Source organism: Leuciscus leuciscus, assembly GCF_965113295.1.
Source record: "Leuciscus leuciscus genome assembly, chromosome: 3".
Taxonomy (NCBI): Eukaryota; Metazoa; Chordata; class Actinopteri; order Cypriniformes; family Leuciscidae; genus Leuciscus; species Leuciscus leuciscus.
Genome location: NC_138727.1, coordinates 17,979,957 through 18,004,186, shown reverse-complemented (window position 1 = coordinate 18,004,186; position 24,230 = coordinate 17,979,957). Strand labels below are relative to the sequence as shown.

General features: G+C 36.1%; 1 protein-coding gene across 1 annotated transcript in view; it reads left to right on the top strand.

Moving 5' to 3' along the window:
- The window catches only part of chrna8 (cholinergic receptor, nicotinic, alpha 8), a 94,534-nt gene that overhangs the window by 41,009 nt on the left and 29,295 nt on the right, over positions 1 to 24,230 (top strand). Inside the window, exons 3-4 of the mRNA XM_082164595.1 lie at positions 5,112 to 5,156; positions 15,324 to 15,433. Of these exons, the coding sequence (XP_082020721.1) occupies positions 5,112 to 5,156; positions 15,324 to 15,433 (155 nt within the window). The remainder of the gene's footprint in view (positions 1 to 5,111; positions 5,157 to 15,323; positions 15,434 to 24,230) is intronic.

The window sequence follows — 24,230 nt, the reverse complement described above, 5'->3', positions numbered from 1 at the left end:
ATTGTGCTGGCACTCTTATAACACTCTTATCATCCTCCCTGTCTGACGATGATTGCATGTCACAAGCCCTCAGTTTATCCTTCACAGACAACACGTTGTGTTCACTTTCTTCTGCAGGAGCAGAAAACAACAGGGACTTTAGTGTGTCAAAGAAAGAGACAGAAGGAAGGAAAATAAGAAGAAACAGAGCGAGAACAAGAAAAAAAATGATAGATACTTAGCAGAGAAAAACAAAACAAAAGATCAAACAGGCAACTGATGTGTCATGTTTACGGGTGTAAATTTTAGGGTGTACCTCTCTCTTTCGCTCTCTCTCTCTCTCTCTCTCTCTCTCTCTCTCTCTCTCTCTCTCTCTCTCTCTCTCTCTCTCTCTCTCTCTCTCTCTCTCGCTCTCAGGTTTTGACAGGATATATAGAGAAATTACTAACCTTGTGTGGGGACCTTATATAAAGATGGCTTAACAAAGAGTCTTTTACTCGCTGAACCCAAGAGCAAGAGGCATTCATTCTTTCAAGTGACAGAGTTTCAGCAGACAGGCCAAGAATAGTAATTTAATAATAAAGAAAAAGAAGGGAAAAAACAACAAAGCGTTGTTTCCAAGAGTGAGAATCAACATCGTGAACAAAAATAGTAGAAATACATGACATTCAGTGGCCCTAAAATTGAGGCACGCTTAAAAATTATAAGCAAAAATTAAAAAAGTCTGATAATTTATTTTAACTACTTATAATAAATGTATACTCTTCCCCCATTGCTAAAAATAATCTATAATAAAAATAGACTTCTAGGAAATTATTATAATAATATCTAGAAAGGTCGAGTGACTGAAAAATTGACAGTTAATATTTCTTGTGATGATGCAAGTTTTTCTACTTTAAAGGGGAATATACCACTGACAAGATGGGCTTTTCATGAAACTTGTCTGTCTATGAAGGAGAAACAAGTACAAAACATTGAACAATGTGTGCTATATGACTAAAGAAAACAGAGGAAAAGAAAAGGGGCTATGGCGTTCCCTTTTGCCAAGAACTTCAATTTTGATTTGTGCTGATCTGACTGTGTGCAGGAATACAAAAATTCAATCTGTAGTTTTTTTCTCTTTTTTTTTTTTTTTTTTGTCAAATAGGTTTTTTATTCAAACATCAAATAGCCTTGAAATAATTACAGGTTCAACAACAACAACAACAACAACAAAAAGTACTATAACCAAAATCTGTAGTTTTAACAAAATTAGCCTACTTTTTCTGACACATAAACAGGGATATCCATGGAAGCTTATATTCTGCCACGGAATAAAAATCTTTAGGCAATTGCAACTTTTTATTTTAGAATTGTGAGAAATTAATTCTCGCCATTGTGAGTTTATATAGTGCAATTTTGACTTTATTTCTTGCATTTGCAAATTTATATCTTAAAATTCTGGCTTTATTTCTCGCAATAGCGAGTTCATAACTCGCAATTCTGAGAATAAAAAAGTCCAAAAGACAACTGTGGTGGACATAAATGCCTTTGAAAGATGCAGCACAAATACTAATCTTAAGCCTGTGTAAACATATGTATAAATACGTAAATAAATGTATGTAGTTTATATGCAGATTTGATTTTTTTTCTGCAGATACACAAGCATTTGTCATCTTCTGAACCACAATTTAAAAACCCATTTTTAAAAAAAAAAACATGTTTGAGTTAGTGTATTTTAATAACCGTCTCTGTTAATGCTGGAATGTCCTAGGAACCAAATGATTAATGTGTCCACTATAGTTGCCAAAACAGACATCTTTTGCGCATTAAACGGAAAACTCATTGACAGAGGGACTGGAGACAGAAAGCAAGCACAGGTTCCTCTTCAGCATGAGTAATCATGAGTGATTAGGAAAGATACATCACCTTAAAGGAAAGATTTGAACTGAAATTCAAGATCAACAGCAAAACTGTTTGTCAACTTCCTTTTCAGCAGTACTTTACTTCAAATGGCTGAATTTATTTAATACAAATATATTAAAACAGTATTATTGTGAAATATTATATTTTAACTGTTGCAATAATTATCTGTTTTTATTTTAATATTTATTTATTTAATTTATTCCTCTGATAAGCTGCCATTACTCCAGTCTAACACTTTACAATACGGTCTCATTTGCTAACATTTGTTAAAGCATTAACTAACAATGAGCAATATATTCTTACAGCATTTTTTTGTTAATGTTAATAAATTACCATGCTCTATGCTGTCGAAGTATTGTTCATTAGCTCATGTTAACGAAATACCATGTTCTGATGGAACTCAATTTGGTAGTGATCACATCGTTTTCTACATGGCGCTGCTGATTGGTTGCTGTTGCATCAGCTTTCAAATACTGGTAGTGTTGCTGTTAGCAGTCTGTAGAGCGCTTTCAAAAAAGTATCTGAAATCAACATCTAAGATGAGTGAACACTCTTTTACTCCATATCTCGCATATTGCGTAGTTTGCTTATTAAATGAGCAAATATAACAGATTAATCTAAGCGTTATGTTTAACAGTTTGTGGCGTGATTATAAGCATATAAGTTGCAGCGTTTATGCAATTGTGTTTATGCAGCAGCAAGCAGTCTAGTATTGTAATCCATGTAACCAAATCTCTCTGTTGGAGACATACAATTAAATATTGTATGTCATTGCTAAGGATACGCCGTCTAAGCTACGGATATGAGAAAAGGTTAAAGTGAAATAACCATTCGTGCTTTTAACAGGGTTACCATGTTTAGCTGTAACTCTAATGATGCATTCATTTATTTCCAAGGGCAGTGTTTTCATTAGCTATGCATCCTGACTTTCTTTATCGTCTCAACAGCCTTTTCACTTATCAATAAGAGTATAAGGATTATGTCAATGATACATCAAATTATTTAATTATGATACTTGCTCAGGTGGTTGCTGGGTTTCTTATCTCTATCAGCTTACAATATATATTGTTAATGAGAACACATAGTGAGCATTTATAGAACTAAGCCAATCGGCATGGTAGCCCAGGTACACATAGTCATAGGCCACTAGTGTTAATCCGGCACGGTAGCCCAGACACACATAGATATTAAAACATGCAGTCTTATGGTTCTTGGGGTGGATCTGCTTGTTTGTCCTATCTCGTCCTGTCTATGTTCATTCATAATCACAGATATATGTATGTCTGTCTATGCAGCAGCTTGTTTTCTCACTCAGCAGTTACACATACAGTATATTGGCTTGAATTTTCTATTTCTCCCATTACCCTGTGCAACTGTTTCAGCTGTTGCACAATTGTGCACTATACTCCAAATCTAGAGCGGATCGGAAAAGCTGTGCAGCTGTGCAGCTTTATTTGGCAGTGGCGGTATAGCCTGTAAATAATTTGGACAAAATATTTGGGGAGTGGAGGGCTATGCACTTTTCTCATGATCAAATATATTAACATTACCATTTCCATTACCATGCCAATCTTTATTTCCATGCCAATCTCTCCCAGAGCTGTCATGACAGAAATACCAAGTTCTGGCATGAAACTCTTGATGGCGCAGACTGATAGGATCTTTAACTCAATTTGGTTATGATCACATTGTTATCTACATAGTGCAGCTGATTGGTTACTTTTGCATCAACAGCCAATAAGCTGCGGCACAACATTTTGGTAGCGTTTTCTGTTAGCAGTCTGCAGCGCACTTTCAGAAACTCTCCACCTTCCCCAGCTCCACCTGTATAGATCTGCTATGGGGGTTATTTCGTGAATGTTAAATGTGCTGCAGCGACATGTCTTGCATGCTCACAGCACCATGCCTGTGAATGTATTGGCAGTAGCAAATCTCAGTACTTGCAGCAGCTCTGCCAATATTCATTACCATTACCATGCAAATCTCTGAGAGTTGTCATGACAGAGCTAATGTTAAACCTCATTGTGAAGTGTTGCCCCGTTCTTTTTTTACATTTTTTATCAATGTTAAAAATAGTTGTGCAGCTTAAATTCTTTTTGTGGAAAACAAGACAAATTTTTTCTTCTGGTTTCTTTCTTGAATAGAAAGTTCAGAAGAACAGCATTTTTTTTTTTTATGGATTTTTTGTGTAAAGTGTGTACTGTCACTTTCGATCAGTTTAATATGTATCCTTGCTAAATAAATATTTCTTTAAAAAGAAAAAATCATATTGACCCCCAAACTTGTAAATGTAATGTATAATGTAAGACATATTGAGATCCCTAGTTTAAATATCACACCATGGTTTGTGATGATATCAGACGTTAATACAATGGTACTTTGATATATACCGTGGTACTGTATGATTAACATATTGATATACTATAATATTTACATGGTAGCCTAATCCAATATAGTACTGTTGTAACAAAATCCATGGTATTGCTAATAATATACAGGCCTACATGGCAATACCATAGTACTTTTTAGTTAGTGAAACTCACTCTATAAACTCGCTTAAATTAGATATCTTTTTTTTTCCAAATCTTATTTATTCTATATCTTTGATATTGTGTATAAACTGTGCTGACACTTGAACCTGTTTGAAGCTTATGCTGTCTGTTCTTATCGCTCAGTTACTTACTGAACTATAGATGAAGCCAGAAACAAGAATATCAAAGGGTAAAAACATTGATGACATTGTAGATCATCCCTGGTCCAAACTGAAAGAAATGTGAGGAAATCAGAGCTGACACTTCTCTGAATGAAACCAACATGAATGTTCTTGAGCTCAAATAAACACAGAGAGATTCTGACACCGATCAATGCATGTTGAAGTGAAGCTTTAAATCCCAAGAGGTTTACTATGAGATCTGTATTGTAATGGTGATTGTCACATTGTGAAACTGCTTTAAGGTTTGATTGCTCCTATTCATTGAGTGTCATAGCTGGTTTTTTTTGGCCTTATCTCAAATGCTCCAAAAGGCAAAGTCTGCATTTGTGTGTGTGAGAAAGAGAGAGATAGAGAGCGAATGGTACATAGAGGGCAAAAAAGGAATAAAAGTCTTTGTTCATAAAAAGGGTTGGGATTATAAGCAGAAAGGAGATTTGTTCAATTTGAAGTAATCCTTCATTTATGTCCTCATTTGATACTGAATCTCTTTTTCTCTTCTTTTTCTCTGCCCCAGGATGAAAAAAATCAGGTATTAATAACCAACGCCTGGCTACAGCTGGTGAGTTTCTTCCTACTTTCCTTTTGTACTCATGCATTGTGCATGTGTAAGTGTGTGTGGTCAAAAGTCCCTTTAAGGAAACTACTACTTGGCGGCCATTTCGGTAACGTCCCAGGCAACTACAGTATTTCCTTACTATTTACCAAGTGTCACAGCTACTTTTGGGGATGACCACATTTGTTTTGACAATTTGTCAAGATTACATTTCAATAACAATCAGAAATAAAATCCTACATAGGCTCATTGAAAATGTGCCTATGTCTACATTTTTACTCAATGTCAAAAAAGTGCTTGAAATGCAATGCAATTCACTTTGGTTTCCATCTGAAATTAAAGCTGCCGTCGGCAACATTTTTTTTATCATATTCAGTGTAATCAACACTATAATCCGACAGAACAACATAAATAAAGTGGTTTTAGAAAAAACCCGAGCTTCTAACTCCACCTGGAGCGTGTTATTTGTTTTGCAAAAATCCAGCGCTCCCGCTTCATCAGGTCCAATCAGCGCAGGGGGGTGTGAGATCTGACTGTTAATCACAGGTCGTGCACACGCCACAGATCCCCCCTCACTCGCGCACGTTAATATCACATGCACACGCCACCCCTGAAGTTCGCCTGGAGATTGCATGAAGCGTGATGGCGGAGAGAAAATCTACTAACAAGCTTCCAATTCCTCGGTTATTGCTATCTATGGATAGATTAGCCAGGGCAGCCTACCTCCGAGTCCATGGTGTTGATAGATGCTGAAGAGACGGACGCGTTCACAGAAAATCAGGTACTATTTTGCTAAAATTAGTACCTGATTACTAATTATCAGGCTGTAAAATTATGATCACATGGGCAGACTTTTTGCACAGTTCCTTGCACAATAAGGCTTAAAATCCATGCACTTTACCAAATTGCATGACTACACGTACAGTATTTTACATACATTGCATACGTGTTGTGAAACATGCAAGAAGCAACATATCATTTATGCAGTAATGTTGCCACAGGCATGTTTTTTTTTTATTTGTTTTTTTTATGAGCCTGGGTTGATAAAATCTGATCACATTATAATAAATAGCATTGCTTCATTTTCTTAAATCATGCTAAAAAACTGTATTTTACTGTATTTTTTTCTGGACAATTGTGCCTTCTAGAGTAAATTAACTCTATGAAAGGCAATCCTCTCATTCCTATAGCCATCGTAAATTAACAATATGATTTCTCTCCCTCATTCACTACTGTAAGGCCTGCCCAATTGGTCCAACGACAGTTTCCGATAAGCGGGTGAAGGTTTACTGTCTTTTCCGGGTGGCAAAGTAATTTAATTCCAATTCAGCTTTTATCTGACTCCATTTTATCACGACCTCGAAGTTAGTTATTGGTCATTTATATAATAGTTTAGCAATACATCTGATTATTCTATTTAACTCTTTACTTTATATTTTACCCGTTCATTAGGAATCTACAGTATGTCGCTCAGAGAGTCTCGTGCTAGCCGTTAATATTACGCGGATCTCACAATCACAAACTCGCCAGTCTGATCGATAACCAGAGATTATGGCTTAAGCAGTTTAACAATGCCGCAACACGCTTGCTTGCTATTGTTAAGAAGTACCCATCAGTGATGCGCGGGTTGATCCGAAATGAGCGGGTGCCTGCGGTCACCCGCGGTTACCCGCGGTCACCCGCGGTTACCCGCGGTTACGAGTCATCCAAAAATATTTTTAATGATATTCGGGTCGCGGTCGGTCGGGTCGTTTGAAATAAAGATGCCAATTAAACCTTTGTAATTTATATAGTAGTATAGAGAGCATAAGCGGAGTGGAGCGGTGAGAATCTTCGCTCATCGCTCACGGAACTGTCCACCCCTCCGCTCCCCCGCTCATCAGGCCGCTCCGCTCATTATCGCTCGATCAGCGCTCAACGCAGTTTGATCCGCGCTCCACTCAAATCGCCCCCCGCTCGCTCCAAAAAGGGGAAAAAAAATCTACATGTAGCCTATATCACTGTAGCTTAGACCACAGCCTTACCTCCTAAAGAACTAACGAGCAACAACAACATTTTTCAAATAGAAATGTTTTATTTCAAATGACAAATTAGGCCTATGTAAGAAGGAATATAGCCTACACAAAGTCCTGTAAAATTAAACGAATAAATGGGCCTAATAATATGAATAACAATTATATAAACAAAAATATAGCCTACATAAAAATTTTAAAAGTAAATTTACTATTAGGCCAGAATTTTGATAAGTTAACTTTTGTGCAACGCGCACGATTAAAATTTAAATGGGCTTATATCCATTGTACACACAAACTGCTGTAAAATAAAACGAATAAATGGGCCTAATAATATAAATAAAATTTATATAAACAAAATTATAAAATAAATATACATAAACGTTTTAAAAGTAGGCCTAGGCTAAATTAACTATTAGGACAACATTCTTATAACTGAACTTGTGCGCAGCGCGCAGGATTAAAATTTAAATGGGCTTGTATCAATTGTTTGCATTTTACGCTGTATTTAATTTAGGCTACACTTTAAGTTACCGTATTCAATTTGCTAACCTTTTGCTTTCTTCCCAGCGTGTTCACATATCACACTGCATGTTTTCGAGAGATGTGTCTTTTTAGATTCCAAAATTAATCTTTAGGGCTACTGACTGAAACGATGTCGTTTTCTTCTACCACATAATAGTTAGTTTTACACCTGTATGACTTCTTATTTTCCTTTTTGAAGTAGCCTACTTTTTGAACTCCATTATTGAGCCGAGTTTTGACTGAAAATAGAATCCATCTTGCAGTCATCAACAGTAGACTGAGTCAGGCTTGACTGAGCATGCTTCAGAATCTTGGTGTGCGCGGAGCGAAATTGGAGCGGGAAATAGGGCGACGCTCCATCCTTTTAAAAATGCCGCTCTGCGTTCTGTCCAAGATCCGCCTGCTTGCTCCCGCTCCACTCCGCTCACATGCAATTTTCTATGAAATACATAGGCCTACACTTTATTGGCTGAATAACTGGCGCGAAGATGACGCACGAGCTCAGTCTGCAGGTAGAGATGGAGGCGGCAAGAGAAAAGGTGAAGACTGGGGAGTGGAAGCTCCGCAAATACACAAACAGAAAGAGCAAAGTTGCCGAAATAATGAAAGATAATGACCAAAGTGCTGGCTTTGTCATGTGTATTTCTTGCTATGCATTTACTAGCCTACTTTTAAAAAATGCGGGTCAGGAAGCGGGTCGGGTACAATATTTTCTTTCTTTTTTTTTGCGGTCCGAGTTGCGGGCGGGTTAGTTGAAAACGTCGGTCGGGTCCGGGTTGTTTATACATTGACCCGCGCATCACTGGTACCCATGTAGCCCCCTACAGTCACCCATATAACAACTTAGTTAAAGCCCAAACAATAACCAGAGGTTATGGCTAATACATTAAGAGAATGAAGCTCAAAATACTGCTATTACCCCAATAGTATTTTTATCTAGCCCCTTATTTGCGACTGCATAACAACTTAAAGTCAAGCAGTTAATCAGGAATCTTGAATCCCACCAGATGTGCCCCATGCTCCATCTAAAATGGGATCTAGTATGTACTAGAAACTTATTTCACATGGAAAGATTTGCTAACAATGGGAATTTGCATTCAGAGTTTACACCTTTTGAGAGCAGGATGCCATTTGCCTGGAAGACACACCCTCCTCTGTAAGCAAGTTATCTTTAAACTCTTAAAAACTTTATTACCTTTTGGTTTACTTCTGTGGAGAATGAGACCTTTGTACCAGTCGCACTGAGACATTCCAAATGATACCAAACATGTATAGTGTTGTATGATAATTGTTCACATTAAACCATATAGATTTTCGGGTGAATTTCAGGTGATCTCAGCATGAGAGAGAGAAGGAACAGGGAATGGGGGGTCAAGGGAAAGAGATGTAGATTAGGATGATGCTTAGGTGAGACTTGCGTCTCGAATGGTGATGCTAATTTCACAAGAGAGAATTCAAATGTTTTCCTGTCCTGCTCAGTTATGCTGCTCAGCGGCACATCTTCCTCAAGTCCTCATTGTTCAGACATCACCCTGGAAAGCAAAAACAACAGCAGAATTATTTGAAATTTAAATAGGTTGTTCCAGTTCCATGGCAGGTCACGCTAACAAAAGTTCCAGACTTCAGAGCAACAAGATAACGACATTTCAATGGCTTCTAGGTTTAATGTCACATCCCTTGGTCACATGAGGCAGATTTACAACTAAAGAGTAGGAGCAGGTCTATGTCTGGGAGCTTGACTTATAATGGCCTTTCTGACTTGATAACTTACATTAAGCTGTTTGCATTTGGAACGATCTGTTCAAGGCTGCCATCCTCTGGTGCACTCCTTCAGACTTCCCCTTTTTTGTAGCATATATTTTGTTTCACTTTAAACAATACAGTTCTACAATATTTCTAAGCAAAACTCAGAAGAAAATTAAAAAATATATTATATTATATTATAGACACAGCTGCATACATTACTTATGTTTATTCATTTCACTGCATGATTTAAATGAACATCATAAAAAAGCATATGAACATTTCCATAAGGTTGTTAAACTGTTTTCAGCACCCAAGAGTGCTTTAAGATGAGCAATGATGTCAGAATTTTAATATAGCAGAGTTCTGCAAACCTCATCTGGATATTATTTACTAGAGTGAAAGCTTCCATGATGAGAAACATTACAAACCAAATTAATTGCGAAAATGTCCAGGCCCACTAAACGTGCAAAACATAAGCATATTAAATATATTTGGTAAACACATAATCAGCTTAAAAGCAGGCAAGTGTGAAATTTCATGAAAGACATGTTCATAAATGTGTAAATGCTCACAAATGGCTCTAAATGGCTGATGCCAACAGTGAGTTTTAGTTGTTGAAAGGTGTTTCTATCTGTCTGAAACATTCCTTGGCTCTAATTCACCTTTATTGACCTCATCAGCCATAATGCATGATTTTAGCCAACTGAGCACTAAACCATGAAATTAAGCTGGATAAGAAATTTTCCACTAAGGAGCAGCTCTGATTATGAACCCAACATCCAGACCAGTTGCTTTCCAAAGTGCTAAAATGATTTAAAGACAGACCACCCATATATTGACTTGAAGGTTTAGTTCACCCAAAAAGGAAAAATAAATAAATAAATTGTCATAAATTACATATACCCTCATGATGTTCTAAACCCGTAAGACCTTCGTTCATCTTCAAAAATTTGTGTTCCGAAGATGAACGAAAGTTTTATGGGTTTGAAACAACATGAGTGAGTAAATATGATAGAATTTTCATTTTTGGGAGAACTAAAGCTTTAAAAAGATTATTTGACGTTGTGGATAAATATGATCAAAGATGTCTGTAAAAATAAATCTGTATTGTTTATCCTTTTGATCTTTCATTCAAACAATGAAATGGCCAGAATTATTGTCACCGTTTTATTAAATACTTTTTGCAACCTCCTTTTGCCAAGATTTTTTTTTTGTTTTATCTGACCATAGAATCCGGTCCCTTTTGAAGTTCCAGTCTTGTCTGACAACTGAAAATGCTGGAATTTGTTTTTGGATGAGTGAGGATGATTTTTCTTGAAACCCTTTCAAACATGTGGTTATGTAGGGGTTGTTTGATTATAATTTTTTTAGGCTTTTTGGTCCCAAGAGTCAACTAAACTCTGCAGTTCTCCATCTGTGATCCTTGGAGAATCTTTGGCCACTCAAACGTTCCTCCTCACCGTGCATATGTACAATAAAGACACACATAATATTATATTAAACTATATAAATATTTAAAGTTATTTAAACATTTTAAAATAAGATGATTAGAATAAAAATATCAGCACAAGCCATACAAATATATAATATAAAACTGGTTCATATGTACTCATCTTTTTTGGTTCTAAATTCTTTAGTGTTGCTTAAAAACATGAAACTGCACGTGACATTGGGAACAAAGTGGATCTGTTCTTTTCTTGGACATGGAGAAATAGTATGTTCGAAGTATGTGTTCCAGTATATAAAATATGTGCAGCGCACATTCCCTGATCCTATCATGATGTCAGTGCCGAGCAAGCCAGTGTGTCCGCAGAGAGAGGCAGCGCCCCAGGGAATACGCTCACTAAAGCACACTGGGACACCTGAGCCACAGAGAGATGTGTGGGACAGAAACTCCTCATTCCTCCTGACTGATCTGATCTGTGAGGATGAAACAAACATCATTTCTTCCTATTGTTTGAACTGAATTAATTGTACATCAGTGAAAACACACAAACAAATTATCAGAAATAGCTGAAAGGTTGTTTTATAATGATGGCAATCTGTGAACCTGAAAAGTGGCAATGCAAGATATAAAGAGGGACAAATGAAATGTAGAATAGTTGTGCCTAACACATATTTTCTCTTTTTTTTTTTTTTTTTTTTTTGGAAAGTGTTTAGGGTCTTCTACCAAAATAATAAAACATTTTTAGATTTTAGAGAAGGAGTAACCCTCATGTCGCTTCATACCCATTTATCTTTCATTCATCGTTAGAACCCAAATGAGGATATTTAAGATATATTATTTAAATATTCTGTCTCAAACATGCATGCTTGACATGTCAGAACAAACGTCATTGATTATGTAGACATTCAATGGACAAAATGATGAGAGAATATTAAAAATATCTTCTCCCAGCCGGGTTCGTTACTAATTGGGGTCCCTTGGAAACATTTCCGTTGTGTTCTGTTCTATTTGCAGTGCGTTTCTGTATTTGGTTGTGTTGTGAGTATTTGGAGCACCCATGTGTTATAAAACTGATGAAGATGTTTTCTTAATTTGCGGGTGTTTTTCTATTTGCATGTGTTTTCTTCAGTTGCAGCGCGTTGAGCTTTCTCGGCCACCGTAAATAAGCCACAACACAACGGAAAGAGGGCTGTAATGATGCACATGATGCCTAAGGGAACGTCTACCAATTCCTCCAAGTTGTTAAAACGTATCATTTGTATTAATTAAAATGATGTGGCTTATTTCCGTTGTGTTGTGGGTTCATTTTGTTGTGTTGTGAACTTATGTTTGCTTTTTAAATTGCAATTGTTTGTAGTGTTGTGCACTACCGGGCCACCATACTTTTAAGTCCAAAGGCTTACACATTTAGAAAAATTGTGATATAACAGCATATGTTTACGTCACATTTCTTTTGAAAAAATGAGCATTGGATGTTTGAGTGAACTCTCCCGTTTCACTATACTGTTATCCTTTCAGCCAGAGCAAAAGAGGGAGCTCATGGTCAGAAAACATAATTATGTGATTAACTCTTTCCCCACCAGCATTTTTGAAAGAAGTTGCCAGCCAGCGCCAACATTTTTGATCATTTTCACAAAAGTTGCATGGCCCCCAGAATATTTTGTTGTATGAATATATGAACATGCAATATATCAAAAGGAAGAACAGACCCTTTGCTTTTAAACAAACAAACAAACAAAAAAAAATTGTTATTCTAGCTTCATGCATTCTTTTTTTATTAACACTTGAATGTGGGTAAGTTTCATAAAAAAGCAACATTTTGAGCAAAAAGCTGAGAAAATCGTGTCCTGGGTCGTCCTGGGTCGACATTTCATTCAGTAACATTAGGCAGTTTTGATTTATATGCCATTTAATGTTGAGGATCACGTTATTTTACATATACATCTGCTTATATATGCTATCGATTGTTTCTGCTTCTTCTTTACCAGTGTTTTGATCAGGAGATTCAGCACTCTTTCAGAAGATGTGTCATAGTGCCCCCCTACTGTATAACAGTGAAATCACGGAAAGCCGGAAATTGCTTCTTTTCCAATGCCCACGGTCAGTGGCGGGGAAAGAGTTTAATGAGTTAACCGGAGTGTATGTAATTATGACATATGCGGATCCATAAGTCAACAAAGGCACAGGGAAAAGACAGATGAAACATGAAACCAAATAAAACACAATTATAATCATACATGATTTGTCGAAGTTCTTCAAGCAATCTCTGATATTTTCCATAATCATATGTGTATTTATTATCGCAATTGTTAGCATAAGTAGCCTTTAGCATCACGTATACATATATTTCTGCCTCATACAGTTATCAGAATTCCTATCGGATCTCAATTGAAACACTCGCTGAATCTGAAAGTGAGTTTTGAGCTGAGAATTGTTTTAAATGTTTATGTTTGCTGACCCTGTCCTGACTCAGGAAAAACTCCACCTTTGTTCATGACCACTTCTCAAGCCCCAGTTGGCCCACTTGGGGTACTCAGTTGGTACTCCACTTTGGAGCACCCACAAGATAAGTGTGGGTATCTGCAGGTTGCTGAATGGGTGTGATGAAAGGAAGAGGTTTGCCGAAAGGTCTTTACAGTTGGTTGTGAAAGCTGCCTGTTAGGGTATCGGGTAGGGTTAGTTTCTGTTGTAGCGTTTCAACCTTTCAAGCCAGAGCAAGCCTTGGAAGTGACAGTGGAAGCGCGACTGGCCCTGGCATGCACTTGCACGCTCGCTTTTGGCTCGACAGTGTAAGCGCAGCTAATTATAGATTTTAAAGCTGTGTTTGTGTTTAAGTATAATTAAATATTCATAATTCCACACAGCTTTGTGGATGAGTAAAACAATTGTGGCTAAGTTTAAACTCTGAATGAACTATTTTTACATTTTCCCTAATGAGGATCATTAACAAACAGTGGAAACATTTGTTCTAATTATCAATGCAGCAAGTCTAATTTCAGCCTATACTGTTAGTTTGCCTTTTGTCAGTTGACGATATAGTCTTCCTTATTGTGATGTATATCCCAGTGAAATGGCTTTTTGAACAAGAAAAAATGTAGGAAGAGACTTAATTGTGCCCATAGGGAATTGATAGGATCATTGTGGTGCTCTCATGTGAATGACAGGTTGTTCCACCCTCATGCCACTAAACGCAGCAGGGAAGAGATGTCACTGCAAGTGGGAGGGGAATATTCCATATATATATATATATATATATATATATATATATATATATATATATATATATATATATATAGTAACACTTAACAATAACAGGGCATGGATAATCATGTGAATTAATAGTTACTTCAACATGAACTCATGATTAGTTAAAATATGAACTAATCACGAACCAATGTAGAGCGATCCTTAACTACGACAGGACTCAGGAGTTATAATGATTCATGCACGAATAACAGCAGCCTGTTAGGGCCTTTTAAGATAAAATATTACTCTATTTAGTATTTTCTATGTTTGATAAGGAGGATCAGTGAAATTAATGACAAACTAATCTAATGTTTATGATGAAGCTGCTGATGTCAACAGTTTAAATTATGACTAATAAATTGTTTAAATTTCAAAGTCAAAATATTTACTTTTTATTCGTATGGAGCCTGATTAATTTAGTTTACCCCTAAACATTAATTAATGCATTAACTATCAAACATGTACTAACATGTTTAAGGCTGCTGTTATTCATGCATGAATCATTATGCCTCCTGTCGTAGTTAAGGATCGATCATCATTAGTACATGATTATTCATGCCCTGTTATTGTAAAGTGATACCATATATATATATATATATATATATATATATATATATATTGCGCAGCAATATTCCATTTGATTTCATGGTGACTTTAATAACATAGTAGTGTGCTTCCTATTGCTTTTGAGAAAGACTGGTAGCGTGCTGCTTAAAAAAAAGATTACATTACTCTATAAAATCTGCTGTGGCACCACATATGAACCTACCCTATAATACAGCAGAGATGCAACTTTATAGGCTAGAGAAATATAGCCGAGGACCATCTACACCTCGGAAGAGAAATCAGGTGGAGCTTATGCAAGAAGATGTCAACACACATTACTCATACTATAGAGGTTGACTCACAATGACCTTATTCAACTTAAATTATTGGCATTGAAGTGGCTGGTAGAGACTGTTTAAGCACAATATGTCATATTCAACTTAGAGAATTGGATATTTATGTGCCTTTGCTCTGTGTTGTATGTTCTCTCTTCATTTCCCAGTGGTAAATGTACATGTGTGCACCCTTGGCAGACCCCAGCTGTGTGATTGTGTTATTGTGTTTACTGGCTGTGTGTGTAATATATGTTTGTCTCTTTAGCCATCAAACATTTTAATGTTGCTGAATCTATTGTATGTTTTGTGTGTTCAGAGTTGGACGGATGTCTATTTGAGCTGGAACCCTGATAACTACCCTGGTGTTCAGACCCTGCGTTTCCCATCCAATCAGATCTGGACACCAGATATTTTGCTCTATAACAGGTAACGGAACACAGTCACATTTACATTTTTCTGTTTTCTTTTAGCCTAAAATACTCTGTTTCTTCTTAAACATGCTTAATAAACTGCCTTAGCCTAACAATGCAATAAGCCACAAAAGGCTGTTAAGTGATTTTACCATCTACACACACACAACATATGCAAAAAGTGGCTTATTGCTTTTATAAGACAACAGCAACATAAAAATGATCATAGACACTAATCACTTAAGTGGTTAGAATAAAATCTTAGGCAAAAAGAAAACAATTTTCAGTTGCCAAGAAACATACATTAGCATGGGTTCATGTATATTGGATGCGATAAAAAATGTTGAAAAAAAGTGGTATAGCAATAAGAATTTTGGGGGCAAAGGCTTGGCTCAGGAATATGCAATAAGTAAATGGAATGTGCAAACACAATTAAATTTCAGTTTGATCAATCAATACACATGAAGTGACTAAGAGTAAATTTGTTCTTCTGCTGTGTTGAATTGTGGCCGACGGGGACAGAGAAAGTGTATTGAATAATACATGAGAGCTCTGATCTCACTCCAACAGTAGAAAGCCAAAACAAATTTGGAGGAAACAGAGGTTTATCAAGCTTGTAGATACAACATTTTAATGTGCCTCAGAACTATGGATATGGTGCTGTTTTGTTTTTTTAATGGTACTGTAAGTAGTCATTAAGTAGCATAAACTTTCTTGATGCATCCTGACACAGGTAATAATCTATATATCGTTGTTGTCTGGAGGAAACCTTGCATGTCCAAAACCGCTACTTTTCAGTGTTTTTTTTTTTTTTTTTTTTACTCTGTGTTGTCAAAGTTGATATTGTGGCTTAATATATGGTCAGACATTTGCATGTGTCATTATATTATTAACATTCTTCCAAAATCAAGCTCTAAAGGAGTTACAAGGTTTTTGACCAGCAAATGTCAGACATATATGTTTTGTCCATCATTAGAACGGCCATAACTGAGGCAGTAAGTGCATCGCAAACTTACAGGTTATAAAGTTTATTGTAGCCATGTAAACATCACCAAAATCACGTTATAAAAAAATGAAGTGCTTTGCATAGGCTATATGAGACATGTATTGGCAGTGACTCGATGACAAATGCTAGGCTAAGACACTCTTCTTAGCTCATCATAACATAAAACATTAGCCTTTATATATAGTCATTCTTGACAAACAAACAGTTCTTCATTTACCCTTGCATTGAAAACAAGCATAATGTCAAAAATCAAGATTGAGACAGGTTGAGTTATGAGGTTTACAGACAGTTTGACGATCCAATGGAGTTAAAAGGTTTATTCTCAAGCTTTTTTAATACTTTTCACTGGTTAAATATTTGCAAAACCCACAGACAGTGGTAAAGGGTGACCAGTAGTAATGATTTATGAAAAAAAAAAAAAAAAAAAAAAAAATGGTGATACAAGGTTTCTGACTTACAGTGACGATATGTGATGTTTCACAGCACCAAACATAGTCTTTCTGTGCAGTTTTGCAGAATTAGCAGAATAAAGAAACAATTCATTCAGTAATGAAAATTCTGTCATCATTTACTCATCCTCCAAACCGGTATGATTTTCTTTCCCAGGTAGAACTTAAAAAATTAAATGAATAAAAAACTTGTGTTACACACAGCAGATTTCAGTCGCCATCTGTTCCAAGTCTGAACTGATCTGTGATGCAACATCATAACTTTAGTTGCTCTTACAGTTGAAATCTCAGGCAGTGAAGAAAAGCAGTGAAACATCAATTTACACAAACATGTCGCAAATAGGCAGTAGGGGACACCAGAGGCAATTGTAAAACAAAAAACAAAAAACAAAAAAACATGTATATATATATATATATACTGTATGTATATATATATATATACTGTATGTATATATATATATATATATATATATATATATATATATATATATATATATATATATATATATATATATATATATATATATATATATATATATTCCTTTTTTAATATATTTAACTCACAAACTACTACAAATTCACCTGCCAACAACAGCTCCACCTGCCAACAACTGCCATTAACATCTTTACATCGAGAAAGGCTTGATCATAATATTAAAATAATGAATTTAATTATTTTAAAGTATACTTTAAAATAATTAAATTCATTATTTTAATACTTTAAATATATTTAAAATACATTATTTTAAAACAATTTAATTATTCATTATTTTAAATTATTTCATCAGACTGGAGTAATGGCAGATAAAAATTCACAAATTATATTTATTCAAATAGAAAACCATTATTTTAAATTGTAATGATATTTCACAATTTAATTTTTTTTTTTGTATTTTTGATCAAATGAGTGCAGGTTTGATGAGCATAAGAGACTTCTCTCAAAAACATTAAAAAGAGTAATGTTTCCAAACTTTTGACTGATACTGTGTGTGTGTATGTGTGTATATATATATATTAGAGATGCACCGATGTACCGGCCACTAATCTGTATCGGCCGATTAAAGCTATTATTTTCGCTATCGGGCATGGGCCGATTGTTTAAAAACAGCCAATGATCAGTGCCGATTATATCTTGTCAATCAAAAGGGTGCGGAAAAACATGTCAGATTGCAACTCATACTGTGTGTTAAGAAAATCTCTCTTGTGTTGAATTTAGGGCAAGTTAACGCGACCGCTATAACAGTTATAAAATAACGATGTTAAATTGATGTAAAACAGGTTTTGCTTGGAAAGCCAATATGCGAGGGGGGCGTGAACGAGGAGTGGTTTACACCTTAGAATACAATGTCCCACCCACTCTGCATAATGATGAGCCATTCACTCAGGTGTGACACTGACTGAGCCACAATGCAAGGACAAAATATATATTTAGAAGAAGACTTATATTGACCATTTAAGATTTTGCTTACATCTATCTTGTAAATATGTTTTGCTATTTTATTAAAAAGGTTACAATTACAACAATAATTACAATTTCAACAATATTTCAAGTGTACTCTTTCTTTGTAAAAAAAAATGATTATAGGCCTACATTTTATCTATGTATTCATTTGTTTGAATATAGTCAACATTGGAACAGCTAACATCTTAGTTGATGACTTTATTTTTGACAAAAATAGATATAGAAAATGCTAAACAAAAGCTTATTTGACGTGGCAGTATATTCTACAGTAAAAACTGTACCCAAATCTAGTCAACAAGATGTTGTCTTTCATATTTCGTCTGACTGTAACGTTGTTTTCATGAAATATTAGGGCATATTGTTAATTTGCAGTTTAATACGTTGCTTATACAAATAGCCTACATTTTATTTCAACATATTTCAGTCGAATTTTCCTTTCCTCAGTATAGCAATACAGTTTGCTAAAACATCATCATTCATTCACACACGCAATTTAAATTTAACTTCTGGCAAAGATGAAGTTGACGATAGGCTATTGACTCGCGATCTTCGCAGTAGGCTAGTGAACGCACCGGAGAAATGCACATTTATTAGGCTACATAGTTTTTTGTTTTGGATGGTTTTGTTTAGAACCAGCTTTCTGTAAATATATTTCACATTTTTTAGACATGTGAGGCGAGCAGGCTACGGTCTGGTTAATGATGATCTCCAGTTCAAGCACCTTATGTTGTGATTGCTAGCCTATATTTACTTTAAATCCAGGAAATTTGTTCATGAAAAAATTATTAAAATTAAGATACAATTGATACAAAACGAAATTCGTTTTAAAGAAAGGATTTGTAGTTTCTGTTTTGAGGTCTCTGTGAAAGTTTGAAAGTATTTTAGTGGCTTTCAGAGCGCTCGCGTCCATAATGGAGAACTGTCACGTAATATTGTTTTTTCCTCATAAATGCGAACACGAAAAATAAAAGACAAAAGACTTTTAAGTAAAACTTACTCCGAAATTGTGTCCTCGGCGGAATTCGCTCTTCAAAATGCTGCCGTTCGTAGTCTGAGTTACAATCTTCCTCTGAGGAAACAACTTCCTCGCTGTCCAGAATCATCTTAAGGGCGTCTTTACTGGAGAAGCGTGCCATACTCAAAACGCGATGAACTATCAGTAAGTCTGAAGAAACTGTGTTTTTATGGCATTGATCGGGGGGCGTATGCGATGCATACTAGATCACCTAAACTATTTACCATTTGAATAGCGCCGGGGGCGGGGCGGCCTCAACTCATTATAGAGATAATGAGGCAGAAGGAAAAACGGTACCTCTCCTTGCTTTCAAACGGATTACATGAGTTGAAAACATTTGTTTTTTATATAAATTACTTCATTTAAAAGAAGAGATTTCAAGCTTCATAAAGACATATCTCACGTGTCTGTGTGAGAAGTATTCGGTGAGTTATTGTTCATTTTCGGACGCGTTTCAGAATGGACTACACTGACAGAGAGAAGGCAGAACTCGCTTCGTGTTTATTTTTCTTTATTTGGCGAAAAGCTCAACACTTTGTTTTTATTATGAGTATACACAAAAATAATACACATTTAACAGAATCGATTGATGTACGAAACTCCTATGAAAAATCAAAGTCAACAGAGTATTTATGAGTTTATTTTACACTGATAAAAAAAAAGCGACCTGGTATCGCCGGCGATACCGTAGACCTCAGGGGGTTAAATGGAGAAAAACCGATCATAACTCCAGTAAACTATGGAGTGCCGCAGGGATCTGTGTTAGGCCCTCTGTTATTCTCAATATATATGATGCCACTTGGAAATATTATAAGGAAACATGGAATTAGTTTCCATTGTTATGCTGATGACACTCAAATATATATTTCATCACGGCCGGATGAAAACGCGAAATTTTCCAAATTGACAGAGTGTGTTAAAGATATAAAAGATTGGATGACGCGTAATTTTCTTTTATTAAATCCAGACAAGACAGAGGTAATACTTATCGGTTAAAAAAACCGCCCACAAAACCTCGCACAATACAACTTTAACATCATAGGATGTCCTGTTACTTTATCCTCTACAGTAAAAGACCTGGGTGTTATACTCGATTGCAACCTGTCTTTTGAAAATCATATTTCATATGTTACAAAAACAGCCTTTTTCCACCTTAGAAACATTGCTAAGCTACGTAATATGCTATCAGTTTCTGATGCAGAAAAGTTAGTTCATGCATTCATGACCTCGAGACTGGATTACTGTAATGCTTTATTAGCTGGTTGTCCTGCATCCTCAATAAACAAGCTACGGATCTTCTATCGCCCTATAATCCATCGCGCTCTTTAAGATCACTAAATTCAAGGCTTTTGGTCATACCTAGGATATCCAGAACCACCAAAGGAGGGAGAGCATTTTCACATTTGGCTTTAAAACTCTGGAATAGTCTTCCTGATACTGTTCGTTGCTCAGACTCGCTCTCCCAGTTTAAAACTAGATTAAAGTCGCATCTCTTCAGCCAGGCATTCATATAATCTTACAGTTCAAACTACAATCCGGCCTCTAGCTCATAAATGCCAGAGGAGAACTGGCCCCCGACTGAGCCTGGGTTCTCCCAAGGTTTTTTCTCTCCATTAGGTCACCTGATGGAGTTTTAGGACACCATTAGGTCACTTGGAGTTTTTCGGTTCCTTGCCACTGTTGCCTTTGGCTTGCTCAGTTGGGGATATTTTGGGGATATTTAATTTAATTTTATCAATCAATAAATTCCTCTTGAAACAAACTTTGTTGTATTATTTTAATTTAATACTGTGAAGCTGCTTTGATACAATCTGTATTGTGAAAAGCGCTATACAAATATACTTGACTTGACTTGACTTCTGAAAAGAAACGAACAATGAAAGAGATTCAGTTTAAACCTTTTTATTTCTTCTAACTAAGATAGATGAACAGACAGAAAGCACATCTGAACGAAAAGGTCCATATTTTTCTCAGACTACTACACATGTGTATGTCAGCAAACTCTATTTAAAAGTCTGGGTAAATAGACCTTTTCGTTCAGTCACACTATATATTAAGGTGTCTTGCATCCAACAAATGTTAGGTAAAATGTACTAATTGTACTAAATGTACATGTTGTATTGCCAAACACTTTTGCTGCTATTGAGGTGGAATACGGGTTTATTACGTTATTTATATATTTAGGGATATGTTTCATGGTATGGTTAGGTTTAAGGGTTGGCTAAGGTGTAAGGAAAGGGTCAACAGTGTAATTATTGATGTAATCACAGATATTAATTACAGCTGTCATTACATGAAGGTAAGGTGTCTATGTTACAGTGCTAGTATACATTTAAGTAATAATAATTAACTACATGTACTTACTATAGGGTTAGGATTGGAGTTGGATTTAGGGTTAGTTGAATTTTTGCATAATTATAGCTATTACTACAGTAACGACATGTAACGTGTAATGAGGACACTGTAAAATAGTGTTTCCAATTTTTTTAATACAAGTAGAATGTAAAAACATGTATTTACACAGTAAGTGCATTGTATCAAATTATTTATCAAACAATTAAATGTTACTACATAGAAATTAAAGTGGGACCCAGAACAAATGGCGACTCTACAATGTGTGCCGATGTACTCGACATATGAATGTATTATGCTTAGCAGTCCAGTGTAAACCCCAGTGTAAACACCCTCTCACTTCACACGTATTGCCCCCTCATCTGTGATGTAAAACACGCTGTGAGTTTGTGCATTGGCCATGTTTGTGTGCACTGAGAGAGGACAGATGCAGTGTTATGTATTATTTAGACAGAGCTTAGAGGTCAGCTTCACTTTCCCTACCACCACCCTCTCTTTATATAATGGACTGCACTGATTACAAAACTTCCACTCCCCATTTCTTTCTTTTCTGTTCTTCCATCACAGTCATTTGTGGTATTCAGCAGGATTGCATGTTTACTTCAAATGTATAATTGTTCAGTGTTGCCCTTTAGTCTCTATTGTTGATCACTTGAAAATATCTGTGTAGTTTGACCAAATAGAAATTCTAAAAATATTCCAAGCACTATTTAAATTAAATTATAGTAGTTTTTTTTTAATTATAATTATTTTTTTAACCAGGGCCTCATTTTGTTTTTATTGGCCTTTCACATCACAGTATAGTCAGTAAAGGTCTTGGGACTGTGTTCATGGCGTTGCCTTAATAAAGAGATTTACAATAACCTCATTTACTTTGCTTTCCCTTAGATAATTTGATTGCATGGCTGTTTTATAAGTGTATGCCTGTGAAATGATCAGGGCTTATTATATTTGGACTGAGTGCAACAATAATTATAAATGAGCTTTCATTTTGTTGCAGACCTGCAACTACATATTGTGTGCCAGATTTTGTGTGCAACACATTTATAGAGCAGATTGCAGCTGGATGAATTTATTAGTGACAAAAAAAAGCTGGGCTTGAAAGACAATGTAATAAAAAAACTGTTGGTGCTTCACTAAAAATCTTTCACTAGCTTGAATCATTGAAAGTGGTAAAAGAAAAGATATTGATAAGGGCAAAAAATCTAACTTGAATAACATATCAGAGGAACTATAAAATAGTGAAAGAATCTGCTGTTTATATGCGTGTATTATTTTTGACAGGGTTAAATCCATTCAGAATTTTGCAGATTTCCAATCAAAATGCAAAAAACTGATGGTAAGATGAATAAGACACATACTGTAATTAGTATATTTTGTGTTAACTGGATATCCAGCTGGATTATAAGTTAAATGGCAAGTTTACCAAAGCCTCTTGTTTGTATGAATGAAAAAGCATATTTGACTGAACATCCTTCATAAACATATCGCACAACAGCAGAAATACTGGATAAACTGTGGCAAGGTGCTTTACAATATCTGCCATTCACAAGGAAATGGCTCGGGTTGCAAATGTAAACCGGTTCCCTGAGAAGGAGAACGAGATGCTGCATCTTGGTGTTGACACTTTTGGGAACGGCATCAGCTCGACCGGTGTCTGAGCACGTGTAAACAAACGCCAATAATCACTGGCAGACAGCAGTCTATGATGTCACACACAGAACGCCTGAGAGTATAAAAGGGTGCCTGAGTTACACGTCATCAACTCTTTCGTCTAAAGGAGATGTGCAGGCATGCCCTAAAGCATTGCAACGAGATGGAGCATCTCGTTCCCCTTCTCAGGGAACTGGGTTGCATTCACAACCTCAAACATTCTCTTTCGAAGTGGAACTTCAATGCTGTGTCTTGGTGTTGATGCCATGGGGAACGCAATACCCACTACACCATGCTGAAGAAATGTCTGCCCCACTAGGCTTAGCGTACAAACAAACAGAGTGGGCTTAGCACCTAAGTGACACTACGGATTCTGAAGAGCATGTCAGCACCTAAGGGCACAGCTTATGTGACGTGCAAGAGATGCACAGTGGCTCAGCTCCCCAAGCCAGTATCCACAAGTGTTTAGGGAATAACCCCTAAAACTTTTGAACCAGACAGGTCTAAGGCTGAAACCCTGGAAACAATGCTATAAGAGGAATACACAACAAAGCCTCAGCTATGTTATGCTAAGCCTGAGAGCCTCATAGGGAGCATACTAGTAGCAGTCAGTGAAAACCGTTAAGTCCAACTCTATTCTGGCCATAGTTACAACCTTAGTCTCAGCACTGTCCAAGGGGGAGCATATATCCCAACCACAAACAAATCATAAGAAAGGAAGGCAATAGAAAGTATCATATGTAAAGGGGAGCATATGTCCCTACTTAAAACGCAAGTTGGGGAGGGAGGTAAATGGGATAACAGGACGTTGCGCTGACTGCACATTATAACTCCATCCACCTATATTGACCCTAAGTAAGAACTTGACTTAAAGGG